General features: G+C 47.0%; 1 protein-coding gene across 1 annotated transcript in view; it reads right to left on the bottom strand.

The window, feature by feature from the left end:
• Positions 1–1,759: 1,759 nt before the first annotated feature.
• Positions 1,760–18,041, bottom strand: part of PRPS2 (phosphoribosyl pyrophosphate synthetase 2) — a 36,178-nt gene continuing 19,896 nt past the window's right edge. The window contains exons 4-7 of the mRNA XM_081081127.1: positions 17,438–17,562; positions 7,424–7,597; positions 6,058–6,217; positions 1,760–4,168 (exon numbers count right to left, since the gene is read on the bottom strand). Coding sequence (XP_080937253.1) covers positions 4,076–4,168; positions 6,058–6,217; positions 7,424–7,597; positions 17,438–17,562 — 552 coding nt within the window. The 3' untranslated portion in view covers positions 1,760–4,075. The remainder of the gene's footprint in view (positions 4,169–6,057; positions 6,218–7,423; positions 7,598–17,437; positions 17,563–18,041) is intronic.

The raw sequence follows: 18,041 nt of genomic DNA, 5'->3' as shown, positions 1-18,041 counted from the left end.
CTGGGTTGTGGGCACATCCCCAGTAAGGGGTGTCCAGGAGGCAGCTGATGGATGTTTCTCTCTCATCGATGTTTCTAACTCTCTATCCCTCTTCCTTCCTCTCTGTAAAAAATCAATAAAATATTTAAAACAGAACAAAAAAACCCACCTGTGTGGGAGCCGGTGTGGAAGCCAGATTTGCCCACAAGGAAGCTGATATTCTAAGAACTCATAGATCTAGTAATATGCAAAACTGGGTTACAGTTCATGTGTTTTTGACTCCACTGCCCATGTTCTTTCTGCAAGTCATCTAATCTGCCAGGTCCTCGGCCACTGAACTAGAAAATAACAAAAAGGCTTTTTGGAGTTTGTGATTCGAAAGATTTATTTTCCATATTTGATGCAACTATTCATATTGGATGCTGTCATGTTTCAATTATCTATCGCTGGGTAACAAAGCACTGCGAAACTTGTCGGCTTACACAGCTACCATTTTATGTGTCTACCCCTCTGTGGGTTGGCGGGGCTCTGCTGGGCTGTTCTTCTGTTGGTCTCAGTTGGGGGGGTCTCATGAGGTTGAAGTCAGATGGCTTTGTTCACATGTCTGGTGCCCCAGTGGGGGAGGTTGGGAGCCTATGACCTTTTTCTTTCCTTTTTTTTAAATTTTTTTGTTAATCCCCACCTGAGGGTATTTTTCCATTGATTTTTAGAGAGAGTGGAAGAGAGAGGGAAAGACAGAGAAATATCGATGTGAGAGAAACACATCAATTGGTTGCCTCCTGCACGAGCCCCAACCAGGGCCCAGATCAGGCCAAGATTTTAACACGCCTGTATTATATGTATCTATATAAAAAGTTAATATGCAAATTGTCCACTTGGGTGAGACCTGTCACAAGCAGTGGAACACTCCCAGAGGTGTGACAGCCTTGCTAGGTGGAACTGAAGTGCTTTTGGTGTTTCCAGCACTCCTTCATGTTCTCCCTCCCTTCTAGTACATTCTATCACATTCTCTCTTAAATAGATCTGCCTCAATCAACCTGGTTTTAGTTCTTTATATTTCACAAGGTTGCCATGCTCCGTTAGCCACATTGAGTGTTACTGGGCAAACGTAATTATAAATTTACTTTGTCCCCATGGGGGTAACTTGAAGCATCAGTGAACAGTTGTTTTTAGGGAGCAGGAAACTTCCTGGCACTTCGGAAATCAAAGCACGCGCAAAACCTCTAGGGGCCTACACTTAGGTTTGGTCTGCTCTATTTCTGGATCCTGAGCATGACTCCTTTGCTGCGTAAACACACTGTGTGATCTACAATTTTACAGGAAACATCTAGAACAGCGGTGCTCAACCTGTGGGTCGCGACCCCTTGGGCGGTCGAACGACCCTTTCACAGGGGTCGCCTAAGACCATCCTGCAGATCAGATATTTACATGCCGATTCATCACAGTAGCAACATGACAGGAAGTAGCAACGAAAATCATTTTATGGTTGGGTCACAACATGAGGAACTGTATTTAAAGGGCCAGAAGGTTGAGAGCCGCTGATCTAGAACGACCAACTTGGACGCCTTACGCGACACAGCTGTATACTTGGGGGCAAGGAGACTGCGAAGCCATCCTTCAGAAATACCACCCAAATGGAAAAGAGCCGACTTCAAAACACTTCCGGCTTTTCTGTCCTTTGCTGTGGCGGCCGACAGTCAGGAAGTAGCACACACATTTTCAGGTGCCACAGAGAACTCGTCACTCCGCCCAAACACATACTCCACAATGACACACACCATGAAGGAAAGAAGCGGCATGACTTTATTGAAATGTTTTAGCACAGCGTTGGAAGAGCTTACAATCGCATGTTCCAAACCAATACAAGCACTGCGAGTGGTATGTTCCCAACCTAGCCGACATCTCCCCTAACAAAGGACAGTTAGCCTATGAGTTAGCGTATGAATATAGATGAAGTTGGAGGCTGAGCGATTCTGGTATGTCCACAGTTCTCGGCTCCCCTTTTTGGTTAGAGGTACCCCCACTTTCGCAGGGCTGGGCAGGACCCACATCGCCAGGGTTCTCACTTAAATGCTTCGGCATCAGCAGCAATAAAAACAAGTGCTGGGCTGAACTGAAACCAAATAGCTCATCTCCACACCGCCAGTGTGTGCGGCCTAGTCTAGTCTAAAGAGTTAGTCAATGTATTAGAAGCACTCCCAGACACACCCGTGGTGCTGAAGAATGTCACACACCCTCGGTTCCTAATTCAGAGAATTACAACCGATTTTCTATCATGTTTTAATCTGCAGATTATTGGAAAATTAACTCTATGTTACTATCAACGTTAGATGATTACCTTCAAATCAACTGGTTGTAGCCATGGCAACATGTCCACACTCGTATGCCTAGCTGTCTAAGTATGCAGTATGCGTGTTCATCACTACATTTTCACTTCTCTATGCGTAGATTCCAAGAAATACAGATATCACTCACTTATGAAAAATCAAAACTACACATCTAAATAAACTCTTTACATATTTCAAGTTGGCTCTTTCTAGATTCAGCCATCTGTAGTATACAGCTGGCTTTCCCAGGCTATGCCATTGCCCCGCCAAATCCATTTAAAGGTGCGACAAATGCTAGTTTCTGCGATGACCAAAATGACACTCTCTCACCTCCATTCCACCTCACCTCTGCTGCAATGGGGCTCGAGACCTTAAAGGCTGCTTTACTGGTTAATGGCTTCAATAGATTCCCCTTTTGCACCTGCAGAATTGAAAGACTTGATTCCGATCTCACAGTTTTAAGATTCAGCAGAGGAAGCGGGGTAGACTGCCGCTTATGACTCTACGCGGGCAAGTTCTCCTCTTGTGGGGCTGGAGGATTCAGTTGATTGCACCCCGATGTGCACGCAATGAAATTCACCAAGAGGCAAGCATGCCTTCTGCAGAGTCGGGGAGATGCCTCACGTAGGAGGATGTCATAAAGGGCCCATCTTGGGGAGCAAGCAATCTTCCCCCCACCACCACTCCTGGGCCCCCATTTGAATATCATTTCAATGCAGGAATTAATGCTTGCTTATTGGTATCTTTTGCGTGGGCCCATCTTGCCCCCCATTTTTCAGGTAGTGGCTTTAGTTGAAATAATCAGTTGCCTAGACTTGCTGCTTCCGACTAGGAAAAACAAAAGCACATTCAACATCAAAACGAATGCCGTGGAAATACGCATTCGGTGTAACTCGCCCAAATCCACCTTTTTATTGATGTCAAAAGCAAAATGATGATCCGATTAGTCAAGCGGAGGGGGCTGACACGGTTTCGTTTCGGTGGAAATCCACACCATGAAATTATTGGGGAAAAAGGCAAAGTGAAAGCTAGAGCTACAAAGGTCACCTAAGGCAACAAGACGCCAGGACAGGAGATGCCAAAGAACTGTCCATCTAGGATGGACAGAGGCAAACGTGGCCGTGACCGTGAACGCGGACACGCTCTCAGAAAAGGGTTCTAAATCCCATGTCTCACTGAGCATCATTTTGGAATCTGAGAAGATGATTTCTAAAATGTGACCGTTACATGTTTTTCAGAAGTGGTAACAGCAACTGGCCGTCTCACACAACATAAAATTTGGTCCCAATGAAGCACAATACCAAACCAAAAAATCACGGTATTATAAATTTTCTCAAGTGTTCTTAAAAGGGCTCATTCTACACCCAAATGTCCGTAAGTATTATCATTGTGTGCCTGCATGGAAGTCTTTATCCTAACGTCACCGTTGGCAACCCTGAAATATATAAATTATGAACTTCCACACGTTGGAATTATATACCTGAAAGTTGAGGCCTCAAAATATTGACAGGACAAAGGGAAATGTCACCTGTGAAAACAAGTCAGGATGACAGGAATATTTCTGATTTATGACAGTGCACAGATCAATAACCCGCCCTCACCCCAAACTGGAAAGAAACGGTCTCGAGGTGCAAAGGAAGAAAGAGTAGGTGTTGGAGGGCACAACGATCTGATGTCTTGCGTTCTAACTGCCGAGCCCTAAAGCTAAGAATCAGGTACAAACACACTAGTCAGAAGCCAGCAGGCTCGCTCCGCGCTCCCGTCTGGATTCACAGCGGCACGTGGCTGAACAGGTAGGACACAGATTCACCGTTGTGGGTCCTGCGGATCGCCTCAGCCAAGATCATCGAAATGTCAATAACCTAAGTGCCAAAAAAAGAGAAGGGGTCAGGAAAGCGAGGCATCAGATTTCATTACAGACATAAAAGCCCAAAAACCTACAGTATTTCTCCACCTGCAAGATGAGCTCAATCAAGACCTCCCACGCCTAGTGCTGAGAGGACAGACGGCGTTGGGCCAGTCTCCAAATTTACAACCTGTTACACCAAACCCTATGGCAGTGGTTCTCAACCTGTGGGTCGCGACCCCTTTGGGGGTCTAACAACCCTTTCACAGGGGTCGCCTAAGACCATCGGAAAACACATCTATAATTACATATTGTTTTTGTGATGAATCACTATGCTTTCATTATGTTCAATTTTAACCATGAAAATAGATCCTGCATATCAGATATTTACATTACAATTCATAAGAGTAGCAAAATTACAGTTATGAAGTAGCAACGAAAATAATATTATGGTTGGGGGTCACCACAACATGAGGAACTGTATTAAAGGGTCGCGGCATTAGGAAGGTTGAGAACCACTGCCCTATGGAAGCAAGACATTCAGGGCAGATACTCAAAAGCTTTTCAGGGCCGTGGCTAACCAGAAACATCCTTTTCTCGGGTGTTAGTTTATTTATAGATTTTTATTGATTTCAGACAGGAAGGGAGCGGGAGAGAGAGAGAGAAACATCAGTGATGAGAAAGAATCATTGATCGGCTGCCTCCTGCACGCCCCACACTGGGGATCGGGCCTGCAACTCAGGCATGTGCCCTTGACCGTAATCAAACCCAGGACCCTTCAGTCCGCAGGCCGACGCTCGTCTAGCCACTGAGGCAAACTGGCGGGAACCGTTTGTTGTTTTTCAATATAATTGATTTTATTCGATTATATGGAAGGTTTCTCTTTCTTGGTTTCAGAAAATGCAGTGACTGTATAACTTAAGAGCACAGCTATCATGATTCTAAATCAAGGACCAGTCAACAACTGCTTTTTCTGTAAAGGGCTTGGTAATAAATATTTTCTACTTTGTAGGCCAGACTCAACTCAGTTGTTGTAGTGTGAGAACAGCCATAGACAATATATAAATGAACGGGCGTGTTCTAATAAAACTTTATTTACAAAAGCAGATGGTGGGCTGGATTGGGCCCATGGGCCATTGCATGCAGACTCTCAACTGCGGCTAATCAGGTGGACTTGTTGGGCCATATGTTAATTCTGTTTAGCTTCAGCACAGCCTGTTCCTACTGTTTCTCTTTACATTTATTTTTACTGATTTCAGAGAGGGAGAGGGAGAGATGGAAACATCAATGATGAGAGAGAATCATGGATCGGCTGCCTCCTGCACGCCCCACACTGGGGACGGAGCCTGCAACCCGGGCATGTGCCCTGATCAGGAATCAAACTGTGATCTACTGGTTCAGAGGTCAACGCTCAACCACTGAGCCACACCGGCTGGGCCCTCCTGTTTTTCTATTGTGGTTTTTTTAAAAATACATTTTATTGATTTCTTACAGAGAGGAAGGGAGAGGGATAGAGAGTTAGAAACATCGATGAGAGAGAAACATCGATCAGCTGCCTCCTGCACACTCCCTACTGGGTATGTGCCCGCAACCAAGGTACATGCCCTTGACCGGAATTGAACCCGGGACCCTCGAGTCTGCAGGCCGATGCTCTATCCATTGAGCCAAACTGGTCAGGGCTAGGGCTCTATTGTGGTTTTATTCGCTTTCTATTTCCAACTTTGACCTCTGCCAGCCCCAGCCTTTCTCAGAGACCTAACACGCATGAGGCCCTCCCACGGGAGACGCTGCGACCGCTGAGACAGTGGCCTCGGGGAGCAGTCACACCCCGAAGACTCGCTGCTGCTTTTCGGGATCTAAGGTACGAGCCTCGCTGCCTGGCTCTGCCTGCGGTGTAGACAGTACCTGGATCTTGGAGCAGTGACTCATTTTGTCCTCTTGCGGGATTGTGTTTGTGACAACAACGGCCTCAAAGGGGGCACTATTTATTCTGGAAATAGCCGGCCCGGAGAAGATCCCATGGGTAAGAATGGCATAAACTTTGGTGGCTCCGGCCGAGATCAGCCTATAAAATAGAAGACAAAAAAAACAAAACAAAACCGCAAAATGAACAAACAGTCTCTTCTTAGTGTGAATTTAAAAGCAAAAAGCCTGCCCCATAAAGGAAAGCATGATGTCTCTCCCACTGATTAGCCGAAAACGGTTTTTCAGGGACATGCTGGCAACATACGTTGCCTGCCTTGAATCCAGGACTACTGACCCTGGCCTTGAGCCCCGGGATTTCTCTGTTGCGCTGCACCCCTGGGTTGCACTGTGGCAATTCCCCCTGCCCCCCGCCCCTCAGCGGGGACAACCCAAAATGTCTCTTAGGGAACAAAACTGCCCTGAGCTGAGAGCCACTGGTTTAAATGCAAACCGCCAGAATACTATCATTCTGACATGAATATGAGAAAATCATTGATTTTGCTTTGTTAATCCTCAACCTAGGATATTTCTCCATTGAGTTTTACAGAGAGTGAAAGGGGAAGGGGGGAGAGAGAGACACATGGATTGGTTGCCCGGGGATCAAGCCTGCACACTGAGGTATGTGCCCCCAACTGGAATCAAACCCGGGATCCTTTAGTCCTTGGCTGATGCTCTATCCACTGGGCAACACCAGCCAGGGCCCATTGAGCGACTTTTTGTTCTTGGTTTCGTACTGTCTTTGAAGGCTGCAGTGAAGGCTGACCAGAAGGAAGTGGGGCCCGAGAAAGCCAGCAAGACGGTCTCTTTCCTCCTGTGCTGTTTCAAGGGAGACACCACCTCGGACCCTTTATAATATCTGCTGACAGCTCTACCTTGAAAATGGAAACCAGGCCACAGAGGACCAAGTTCTTCCTCCTTCCAAGGAAAGATAATGGGCCTACAATCTTCTTTGGTCTGAAATGCCACTGCTAAGCAAACAGAAATAATTAAGAAAAATAGTGCCTGGCCTGCGTGGCTCAGTGGTTGAGCATCGACCTGTGAGCCAGGAGGTCATGGGTCGATTCACGGTCAGGGCATATCCTGGGTTGTGGACTCGTTCCCCAGTGTGGGGTGTGCAAGAGGCAGCCGATCAATGATTCTCTCTCATCATTGATGTTTCTCTCTCTCTCTCTCTCTCTCTCCTCCTTCCTCTCTGAAATCAACAAACATATGTTTAAAAAAAGAAAAACAGGCCCTATTTTTTAAAGCTGAAATGTTTCCCTTCTTAATGAGATAGCCTAACACTTTCCCAAACTGCCCCTCGTACTTGTCAGCAGCGTGGCAGATGGTGCCACACGTGTCGGCCATGTCATCCACGAGGATGGCCACGCGGTTCTTCACGTCGCCCACCAGCACCATCCGGTCCACTTCGTTCGCCTTCTTCCTCTCCTTGTGGATCAAGGCAAATTCCACATTCAACCTGTCAGCTATCGACGTGACCCTGTGCAGACGCAAAAGGACTTGTTAAACATGATCCATCAAAACATCTCGTTCTCTCCAGTTGTATGTTAGGAATGTCCTAACCAACCGCACTCAAGGTAATGAAGGAATCAGGTCTCACTTGTAAGGCCACGCCTGGCCTGGGCTATTCCTGAGCCACTCATGGGGGAAATGTGCTAGGGACATGGCCTAGCCTTTGTGGCAGCTGGGGACGAATGTCAGGGGGCCGTGACCACTGGATAAAGCTACTGGATGAGAAACTGATATTCAATTTGTTGGTGTTGCATGGTAGCTGCTTTTTAAACGAGATTTTTTATTGAAGCTGGGGACACTAAAGCAAGGAAGGGCCTAGGGCAGTGGTCGGCAAACCGCGGCTCGCGAGCCACATGCGGCTCTTTGGCCCCTTGGGTGTGGCTCTTCCACAAAATACCACGTACAGTGCAATTGAAACTTCGTGGCCCATGCGCAGAAGTCAGTATTTTGTGGAAGAGCCACACTCAAGGGGCCAAAGAGCCGCATGTGGCCCGCGAGCCGCGGTTTGCCGAGCCGCAGTTTGCCGACCACTGGCCTAGGATAACAGGAGAGGGACTATTTGGGGAAATGAGCTGAGGCTGGGCTGCTGTGGCTCACTAAGAGGTCAGAGAAAAGGAAGCCTTGGGGACAGGTTGAGGGGTTAGCCTGGGACAAGCTGCCGCTGCCCACTGCTGCCCTGGTTACAAGCCCTCAGGGTCCCTTAGAATTTAGGAGATGAGTTCCTGTGGGGAAAGGGGGGGGGGGGAGGGCGAGGCATGGGCATGCTCCTGGGAGGGAAAGTGCTTGCCTGGTAGTCTTTAAAATCACAGGCACAAACTGAAGCCAGTTCACCGGAAACTGCCATTTGCACATTGGGTCCTTATTTGGCCAGTATTTTACCAGCTTCCAACTTGATCAAAGACTACAGGCACCTTTTTCCGATCTGAATGGTGCTTCTACACTGACATTCGCAGTGACAGCTGTTACCTCAAGCAAAGACAGAAATGAAAATGAGACCTAAGGCAAGGCCACCTTTGGTCCATGATGGCAGCGGCTACAATGGAGACGGCAAAGGGGAATGTCTTTGTCAATGCATCGCGGAGCTGGGAGAGCAGTGGGGATCCGCAGATGCAGAGACTGGAAAAGTAGGGGATCCTGAGAGGCTGGTATGCAGCTAAGTTCCTGCCCTGAGGGTGTCTATGGAACCTTAAATGATCTTGGAGGAGATAAGGGGTGTGAGAGAAAGCCTCGGGCTCAGCTGAGAGGACAGCATAGGGAGTAAAGGTAAGCCTGCTGCCCAGGTGCGGACAGGGAGGATGCGTGTGTCAAACTCCATACTTAGTGGAGAGAGAGTTGCAAACTACACGTGGGTGCTCCTGCGGGTTAACCGTCCAAACCCCCATGCTGTGTATGACGAAAACCCTCAGGTGGAGAATTTAATTCAAAGTGAGACTTTGGGGTAGCACTCCAAGGGAAAGGGAAATGGTCACAGAGGCACTGAGATGCCGTGGGCCGGGGAGAGGTAAGCAAAGACAGCAGTCAATATGTGGACAGATCTAAGTAAATGCTGATTGTATAAAACCACAATGATAATGTCTAATTTGGGGGGGGGGGGAGACTACAGTGGACAACAACCTTAAAGCACAAAAGACGGTGGTCATGAAGCAAAATGCCAGTAATCGTAACAGACAAAGGCCCAAACTTTCCAGTTAAATCCAAAGACCGTTAGATTAGCTAAGAGGACACCCACCCGAGGGAAGCGCTTCCATGATGAGGCCCACGTGCTTTCTACCTTCAAAACACGCATCCTGCCAGCACCGGTGTGGCTCAGTGGATAGAGCGTCAGCCTGCGGACTGAAAGGTCCCAGGTTCGATTCCGGTCAAGGGCATGTACCTGGGTTGCGGGCACATCCCCAGTAGGAGATGTGCAGGAGGCAGCTGGTCGATGTTTCTCTCTCATTGATGTTTCTGACTCTCTGTCCCTCTCCCTTCCTCTCTGTAAAAAATCAATAAAATATATTTTAAAAAAAAACAACAACAACAAAACACGCATCCTTCCACCTCCAACCCAAACCGAGTTGCACTAGCTCCACCCTTCATTTCAAAATCTATTTACCACTGGTTCCCGAATTGAAGGATTGAATTGAGCAAAAAAATTACTTTTGAATACTGACAAAGATTTGGCCCCATAATCGCTTTAAAACATATACTACTATCTTTATGCCAATTTCATAAAAGAGGAACCATTTTAAACTCTAATTCAAGAAAGCTAGTTTTTCAGAAAACAGGACAGATTTTTCCCAAGACTCATGAAGTCCTTATCTATAATAATAAAAGCATAATATGCTAATTAGACCGGACAGCCGAACAACCTTCAGGAGGCAAGCCGCCGCGGCTGTGGCTGTGAGGGCCAAACCCCTTGCACGAATTTCGTGCACCGGGCCTCTAGTATACAATGTGCATAGAGATTCCAGTGTTGGTTTATTTGTAAGGACCAGGAAGACCTCCATACGGCAAGGCCCTGGGCCACAGCCCATCTCTACTCTCGTGGCCTAAGGCTATGCCCCTGTGTCTATGAAGTCCAAGTTTAACCTGCATTCACACCTCTGCCAGGTGATCCTGCTCTCCTACCCTGTGAACAAGCAGACCAGTGGGGAGACCCAGAGGTGGGGGTAGGGAAGGAGCCGAGCTATGTGGCTTTGTAGGGATGGGGGTGAACACGGGACATGAGTGGGGAACCCCAACCATTTCAGGTACCCAATGCTAATGCCAGAAGCAGGAAATAAAGGAAAACATCCCTGCAAAAAGCTCGAGTTGCTAGAACATTCCTATTCCTAAAAAGCTCATAACTCTTTCTTTGCATGTGGGTAACTGACACTTAATATATAATCCTATATAATCCTAACAAATAATGTTGAGAAATGTATCACTTGGAAATCTTAAGCAGAAAAAGCTAGAAGAAAAATAATGCATAGTTTGGTTTCCATTTCTTCTGGACACATTTACACTCTTTCCAAAAGCAAAACAAAATTTAAATCTGGCCCGACCGGCATGGCTCAGTGGTCACAGTTCGATTCCTGGTCGGAGCACATGCCCGGGTTGCGGGCTTGATCCCCAGTAGGAAGCATGCAAGAGGCAGCCGATCTATGATTCTCTCTCATCATTGTTGTTTCTCTCTCTCTCCCCTCTTCCCTGAAGTCAATAAAATATTTGTTTAATTAAATCTGAACCACTTTGTTTCACCATCTTCACGTACCAGTTTCAGTTAATATTGACTATCTCAACAGTGGCAGATGTGTTTCCTTCTAAGGTTTATTTGTTCTTAGCTGTCAACCCACTCAAGCTTCCAAAACGACCCAAGAGCGACCTCTTGTGGCGACATTAAGTACTTTTTGACTGGGAACAAGTCAAGCCTTGAAGCTTTTTCTAAGGCAGCAGGTTCCCGATTGTGGGATAGATATACACTGACCGGCCAGATTACTATGACCACCCCATCAGTACAATGAAGTGAATTAGTTATGCAAATAATAATAATAATAAAACCTGGAGAGTATTTTCTTAGGAAGTTTTCAATATTCAGTATTTTTGGAAGCGTCAATGAAGTACTGATGGGGTGGTCATAATAATCTGGCCACTCAGTATATGTTCCTTGGAAAATATGACTTTTTGCATCAAGTAAAGAAGCCACAGGTAGCCCTAACCGGTTTGGCTCAGTGGACAGAGCATCGGCCTGCGGACTGAAAGGTCCCAGGTTCGATTCTGGTCAAGGGCATGTACCGTGGTTGCAGGCACATCCCCAGTAGGGGGTGTGCAGGAGGCAGCAGATCGATGTTTCTCTCTCACTGATGTTTCTAACTCTCTATCCTCCTCCCTTCCTCTCTGTAAAAAAATCAATAAAATATATTTTTTTTTTAAAAAAAGAAGCTACAGGTAATGTAAACTGCACAGTTCATGTGTTACCTGCGAGGCTGTTCTGTCCATGGGGAAATAGCTGATTCCAGAATATGGGGATGATAACGTGTTAGCAGAAACTAGGAAAAGGGAAAAGCAGTGGCAAACACCTCTAAAGGAACAGCCCTACCAACCTCCGACTTTCCTGGCAGAGGGAGCAGGGGTGGGGCTGCAGGGGCTGTGAGCCAACAGCTTTTCAATGCCCGGCCCCACCTCTGACGGCTGATTCTGCCCTTTTGATTTTATTTATTTTTTTTTTTGAGAGAGAGAGAGGAAGGGAGAGGTAGAGACAGACAGAGAAACATGTGAGAGAGACACTTGATTGGTTGCCTCTGACATGTGCCCCGACTAGGGCCGGGGATTGCCCTTGACCAGAATCGAACCCAGGACCCTTCAGTCCACCGGCTGACGCTCTAGCCACTAAGCCAAACCGGCTCGGGCTGATTTTGCCCTTTTTAAAGCAGGAGTTGACGAGGCAACTTGCCATAAAAGACAGTGTTTCATGTCAATAAGGGAGAGTTGGATTATCTCATCAGTAGTTTTAGAACAGCCGTGGGCAAACTACGGCCCGCAGGCCGGATCCGGCCCGTTTGAAATGAATAAAACTATTGAAAAAAAAGACCGTACCCTTTTATGTAATGATGTTTACTTTGAATTTATATTAGTTCACACAAACACTCCATCCATGCTTTTGTTCCGGCCCTCCGGTCCAGTTTAAGAACCCATTGTGGCCCTCGAGTCAAAAAGTTTGCCCACCCCTGTTTTAGAGCAACTAGATGGCTGAGGGGAAAAGAGAGTTGGATTCTTATTTCACTCTTTATTCCAAAAACAGTTTTCAGGTCAAAGAAAATGGGAACAGGAAAAAAGAAAAGAATGACTTGGGGTGCTGAACACACAATACAATATATACAGATGATGGCTTATAGAACGGTACACCTGAAACCTATATAATCTTATTAACCAATGTCACCCCTATAAATTCAATTAAAAAAAGAAGAAAAAAAAACCCTTAAAATAAAATCATGGGAGAAGAAAAATGTTGTGAGAGGGTGAATCCTTCAAAAACCCAGGAGCCATCATTGAAGAAGAGTAGATAGGACTACATAAGAATGTTTGAAAAGCCCTGCAGAGAATAAAATACACAAAGGGGAGAAATGAAAAACTTGGGGAAATATCAGCGCCCCCCCCCGCCCCCCCCCCCCCCCCCCCCCGCCAACCAAGCACACAAGAAACAAAGGCGTGATCTCTCCCTGAGCGCCACTCCTTACAATCCAAACTAAAAGGCCTCCAGCCAACAGGACAATCGGTGACAGGTAGGAACAGACCTTCATGGAAAATAAACACGCCTGAAAGGGCGCCTGACCTTATCCACAGCAGCCCAACGTGAAAAGGTTTTCACTGACAGGGAGGAAGGTTCGCGCCGTTGTATGTGCTCACCAGCAAGTCTCTGATGCAAAAGAGAAGCCAGCCAAGCAAACCACCCCCCACACCTCCTCAAGAAGCGCCCCAGGCAGGTCCCAGAAGGCACTGTCGTCACAGGAGATGAAGATCTTCCAGTGGGACAAGATGTGGAGGTGGGCCTGGCCGGTGCGGCTCAGTGGTTGAGCATTGACCTATGAACCAGGAGGTCACGGTTTGATTCCGGGTCAGGGCACATGCCGGGATTGTGGGCTGGATCCCAAGTAGGGGACATGCAGGAGGCAGCTGATCCATGATTCTCATCATGGATGTTTCTCTCTCTCCCTCTCCCTTCCTCTCTGAAATCAATAAAAATATGTTTTAAAAAAATATGTGGAGTGGAAGACAGTGATATTGATGATCCTGACCCTGTGCAGGCCTAGGCTAATAAGGTCGGTGTGTGTCTTTAATCTCGAACAAAAAAGTTTAAAGTAAAAAAAAAACGTTTTTAAATAGTAAAAGCCTTATAACAATAAGGATGTAAAAAAATACAGGGTATCTTCCAAAAATGTATACAAACTTTAAAGGCGGGTAGTTCAATTTTGACAATGAAATGTATTTTTAATAAACACTGCCTTTATAATTATTCCAAGTGTGTGTATACATTCTTTGAGACACCCTATATTTTTATATAATGTGTTTGTTCTAAGCTAAGTGTCATTACAAGAGTCAAGAAGTTAAAAAGAATTTTAAAGTTTATAAAAAATTACAGTAAGCTAAGATTAATTTATGATCGAAGACATGTTAAAAATATATTGAAATGTACCGTGGACTACAGCAGTGTACAGTGGGGTCCTAGGCCTTCTCATGCACTAACCCTCACTCACTGAGTCACCCAGGACAGCTTCCGGTCCTGCAAGCTGCATCATGGGAAGTGCCCCATACAGGTGCACCATTTGTATCTTTCATGCTGTATTTTTACTGAGCCTTTTCTTACCACTGTGTTACAATTGCCTACTGCACTCAAGTATATTGACATGCTGTACAGGCTTATAGCCCAGGAGCCACAGGTCACACCATGTCACCTAGGTGTGTAGTAAGCTATACCATCTAGGTTTGCACACAGTGCACTCTGTGACGTTCACACAACGGAACTGCCTAATGACGCATTTCTCAGAACATATGCCCGTCGTTAAGCGACACGTGACAGTACAAACAATACCTGTGAGTGAAGAACAGAACTGGTTAAAGGAATCATAACGTACACATACCATGGATATTACCCAGAAGCAAAAAAAAACAATGGAGCAAATTAAGTTTTAATAAAAGCACAGCGAAGGCGTATGTACAGCACGTTACCATTGTGTGAAATGAAGAGGGAGATTAATGTCATTCTGACAGGGGAGAGAACAGAAGTCTCTAAAGGAGGAAACGGGATGCTACTCTGTTTGAATGTTGGCGAAGACCGTTATTATTTATTTTTAGACTATATATTGAAAAGTAGGGTTGGGATAGGAAAAGGCCACAAATGTGTCTGGAATCTATTATTCTTTTGGCTTATTAGCTGCCAATGTAATTTATTTTGTTGTTGCAAAAAAAGAAATATGAGACACAAAAGCCACATAATGGATGATTCCATTTATATGAAATGTCCAGAGAGCCCATCTGTGCTGGGAACCTAAGCAGTAGTGACATTAGGGCACAAAGGGGCTCTCCTCGGAGTCAGGACCTGTACTTTCTGAGCTGCTCGGGAGCTTGGAGCGTCAATCCTAGTGCCCAGTTGGGCCGCAGGTGGATGAGAGGCAAATGACAGACAGGCATTTGCAATTTAAACACGTCCCAGAGCTTGGTGGTCACGGTCTCCCCCCTTCCCACCCCCATTTAGCTTCCCTGCTTTCTCCCCGGGCTGCTGGACAGAGGCCTCTTCTAGTTGCTACTCCTCACCGAGGATATTTTCCCACTGATTTTTAGAGACAGTGGAAAGGGGGGTGGGGAGAGGGAGAGAAACATAGATGTGAGCGAGACACATCGATGGGTTGCCTCCTGCACGTGCCCTGACCCAGACCTGGGATCGAGCCTGCAACCGAGGTACGTGCCCTTGATCAGAATCAAACCCGGGACCCTTCAGTCCGAAAGCTGATGCTCTAGCCACTGAGCCACACCGGCTAGGGCCAGAGGTCTCTTTTACGTCTCCCTTCCTGATGGCGGCACCTGGCGGGGCAGTAAAACTCCACTCCACTTGTTCTTCCTTCCCGGGCAGCAGCTGCAGTCCTTCAAGGTCGCCCCAGCAGGCAGTAGAGCAGCCCTGTACCTACTGCTCCCTAATTCCTTGAGTCTACAGAGCCCCCCAGATCTTCTGCCACGTGCCGTCCACTGATGTCACTCGGTGCGCCCGCAGCCTGATGCTATCAGGGCCATGTCAGTTTCTGTCCCACTTCACCCAGTGACCCGGCCGGCTGCTGCCCGGTGACCTGGCCTAGCAGGCGCGCTGAGGGCGACTTCAGCCGGGAGTGCTCACCAACAAGCAGGGGGCCTGTGGAATTGTCCCTCTGCAGTGGCTTTGCAGTCTGCGGCCCATTTTAATGGGAATTTTCTCAGCATAGGGGTTCCCGCACCATGAGGAGTGGGGATCTCATCGTACATCCACCTGTGGCCCAGGCCTCCGGTTTGACGTCTCCCCCCATTCAAAGGCCCTGGTACATTAAGCCTGGCCTTCCGCCAGGCTGCAGGGGGGGAGGTCACCCTTTCTGCCCCCTTCTCTCTGGAAGCTTCCATGTGGTGCCAACACCCGAGCCGCCACCCTCTTCCTGGATCTGACACGTGACCCTCAGGCCATCGGAGCACAGCTTTCAGCCTTTCTTTTTGGCCCCACATAGCTCCCTTTCTTTCTTTTTTTTTTTTAAAAAATATGTTTTTATTGATTTTAGAGAGAGAGGAAGGGAGAGGGAGAGGGAGAAACATGCATGACAGAGAATCATTGATCGGCTGCCTCCTACACGCCCCCTACTGGGGATTGAGCCTGCAACCTAGCATGTGCCCTGATGGGGAATTGAACCAGCAACCTCTTGGAGCATGGGACACTGCTCAACCACTGAGCAACACTGGCCAGGGCATCCCTTTCTTTCTTGGTGTTCCATGAACACCTACTGCTTCTTTAAGGTTCTGCTCTATTTTGGCTACCATTTCCAAGTGTTTGTAGTAGGAAGGACCAGCTTAGTCAATCATGTTGTTAATTAAAAGCCTTATTTTCCAATTAGGCTATTGCTTTTATTAATATACTAGAGGCCCGGTGCACGGATTCGTGCACCGGTGGGGTCCCTCAGCCTTGCCTGCAGGGATTGGGCCGAAACTGGCTCTCCAACATCCCGAGTGGTCCTGGATTGCGAGAGCCAGGCCGAGGGACCCCACCGGTGCATGGATGCGCTGGGCCTCTTGTATATATATAAGATCTTTGGTTAATCTCTTCCCACCCTCCCGCCTCTCCCATTCCCTCTGAGATTCATCAGTCTGTTCCATGTTTCCATGCCAGTGGTTTCTGCTCCTGCGTCAAGCATCTGCCCCCTGGTGGTCAATGCACATCATAGCTACTGGCCAGTCAGCTGGTCACTTAGGCTTTTATATATGTAGATTTTTACTGATTTCAGAGAGGAAGGGAGAGGGAGAGCGAGAGACAGAAACATCAATGATGAGAGAGAATCATTGGCTGCCTCCTGCGCTCCCCACACTGGGGATCAAGCCTGCAACCCAGGCACATGCCCTTGACCTTTCAGTCCACAGGCCAAAGCTCTATCCACTGAGCCAAACCAGCTAGGGCTAGGCTATTGCTTTTATAATCAGAAAAAAACAACAACACCTTATTAAAAACTCAAGACCTACTCTTTGCTGAAAACAAATACAAGCGTATGAATTTCATTTCTCTCACGAGTGATGAAATGTTGACAGAGGACAGCGCTCTGCTCCAGAGGCGAAGCCTACTGTTCCTTACCTGCTCATTTGCAAAATAAAGTATAGGGTGTCCCCAAATTCACGCAAGATTTGAATTTTGCGTGAGCATTAACAACAACAACAAAAATAAAAGCCTAATTTTACTTGGTTGATTGAATCAGATTCTAATATCTGTTGCCCTTTGATTTCAATCCCTTCAATTTGATAAGCATCACCAAGTACCAATGCTGGCCCAGGAGCAGGGACAAGGAAGACCAATGAGGACCACAGCTTTGCGTCTGTGCCAGCAAAGCCGCGGAGGCCATGGACCCGATGTCCTATTCCATACATAACCCTGTACTGTATCCTTTATGAATCAATAAAAAATTTACAATGTTTCATTATAAACCTGTGTTTTCTATCAAAATTACTTCTTGCGTGAATTTTGGGACACCCTATGTTACGTCATTTCGAACACGCTTCCTTAGCCGAGGCACAGGAACAGGGAGAAGCCATCGGAGAGCGCAGACACCTGCGTGCTGCGGCCCGTGCCTACCTTTTGGCTCCGCCCGCGTCCGGGGACACGATGATGCAGTTCTTCCAGTCGGCGATGTTCTCCCGAATCCACTGCAGGACCGCGGGCTCCGCGTACAAGTTATCCACCGGAATGTCAAAGAAGCCCTGCGGGAGAAGTGTGTCAGGGGTGTGCCTTCTGAAAAGATGATCTTCGGTAAATAAAAGTTGAATGTTTCAAAATATATTTATTATTGATTTCAGAGAGGAAGGGAGAGGGAGAGGGAGAGAGAGAGAGAGAGAGAGAGAGAGAAACATCCATGATGAGAGAGAATCACGGATTGGCTGCCTCCTGCACGCCCCCTACTGGGGATCGAGCCCGCAACCCAGGCATGTGCCCTTGACGGAATTGACCCTGGGACCCTTCAGTCCGCAGGCCGATGCTCAATATCCACTGAGCGAAACCGGCTAGGGCTAAAACTTAAATTTTTTATCCAAAGGAAGCCTTATCAACAGACTCCCTTTTCTTCATTTTAACAGAATTAAATCCAAAGACACTTATGTTTCAGGAGCATATTTCAGTCCCATCTGTTTCCTGTGGGATACACTTCTATCACCTTCTGATCACCTATATTCCCAGGAATGCA

The sequence above is a fragment of the Myotis nattereri genome (assembly GCF_964212035.1).
Source record: "Myotis nattereri genome assembly, chromosome: X".
Classification (NCBI taxonomy): Eukaryota; Metazoa; Chordata; class Mammalia; order Chiroptera; family Vespertilionidae; genus Myotis; species Myotis nattereri.
The sequence above is the reverse complement of the archived record's forward strand: the minus strand, read 5'-3'. Positions and strand labels throughout refer to the sequence as shown.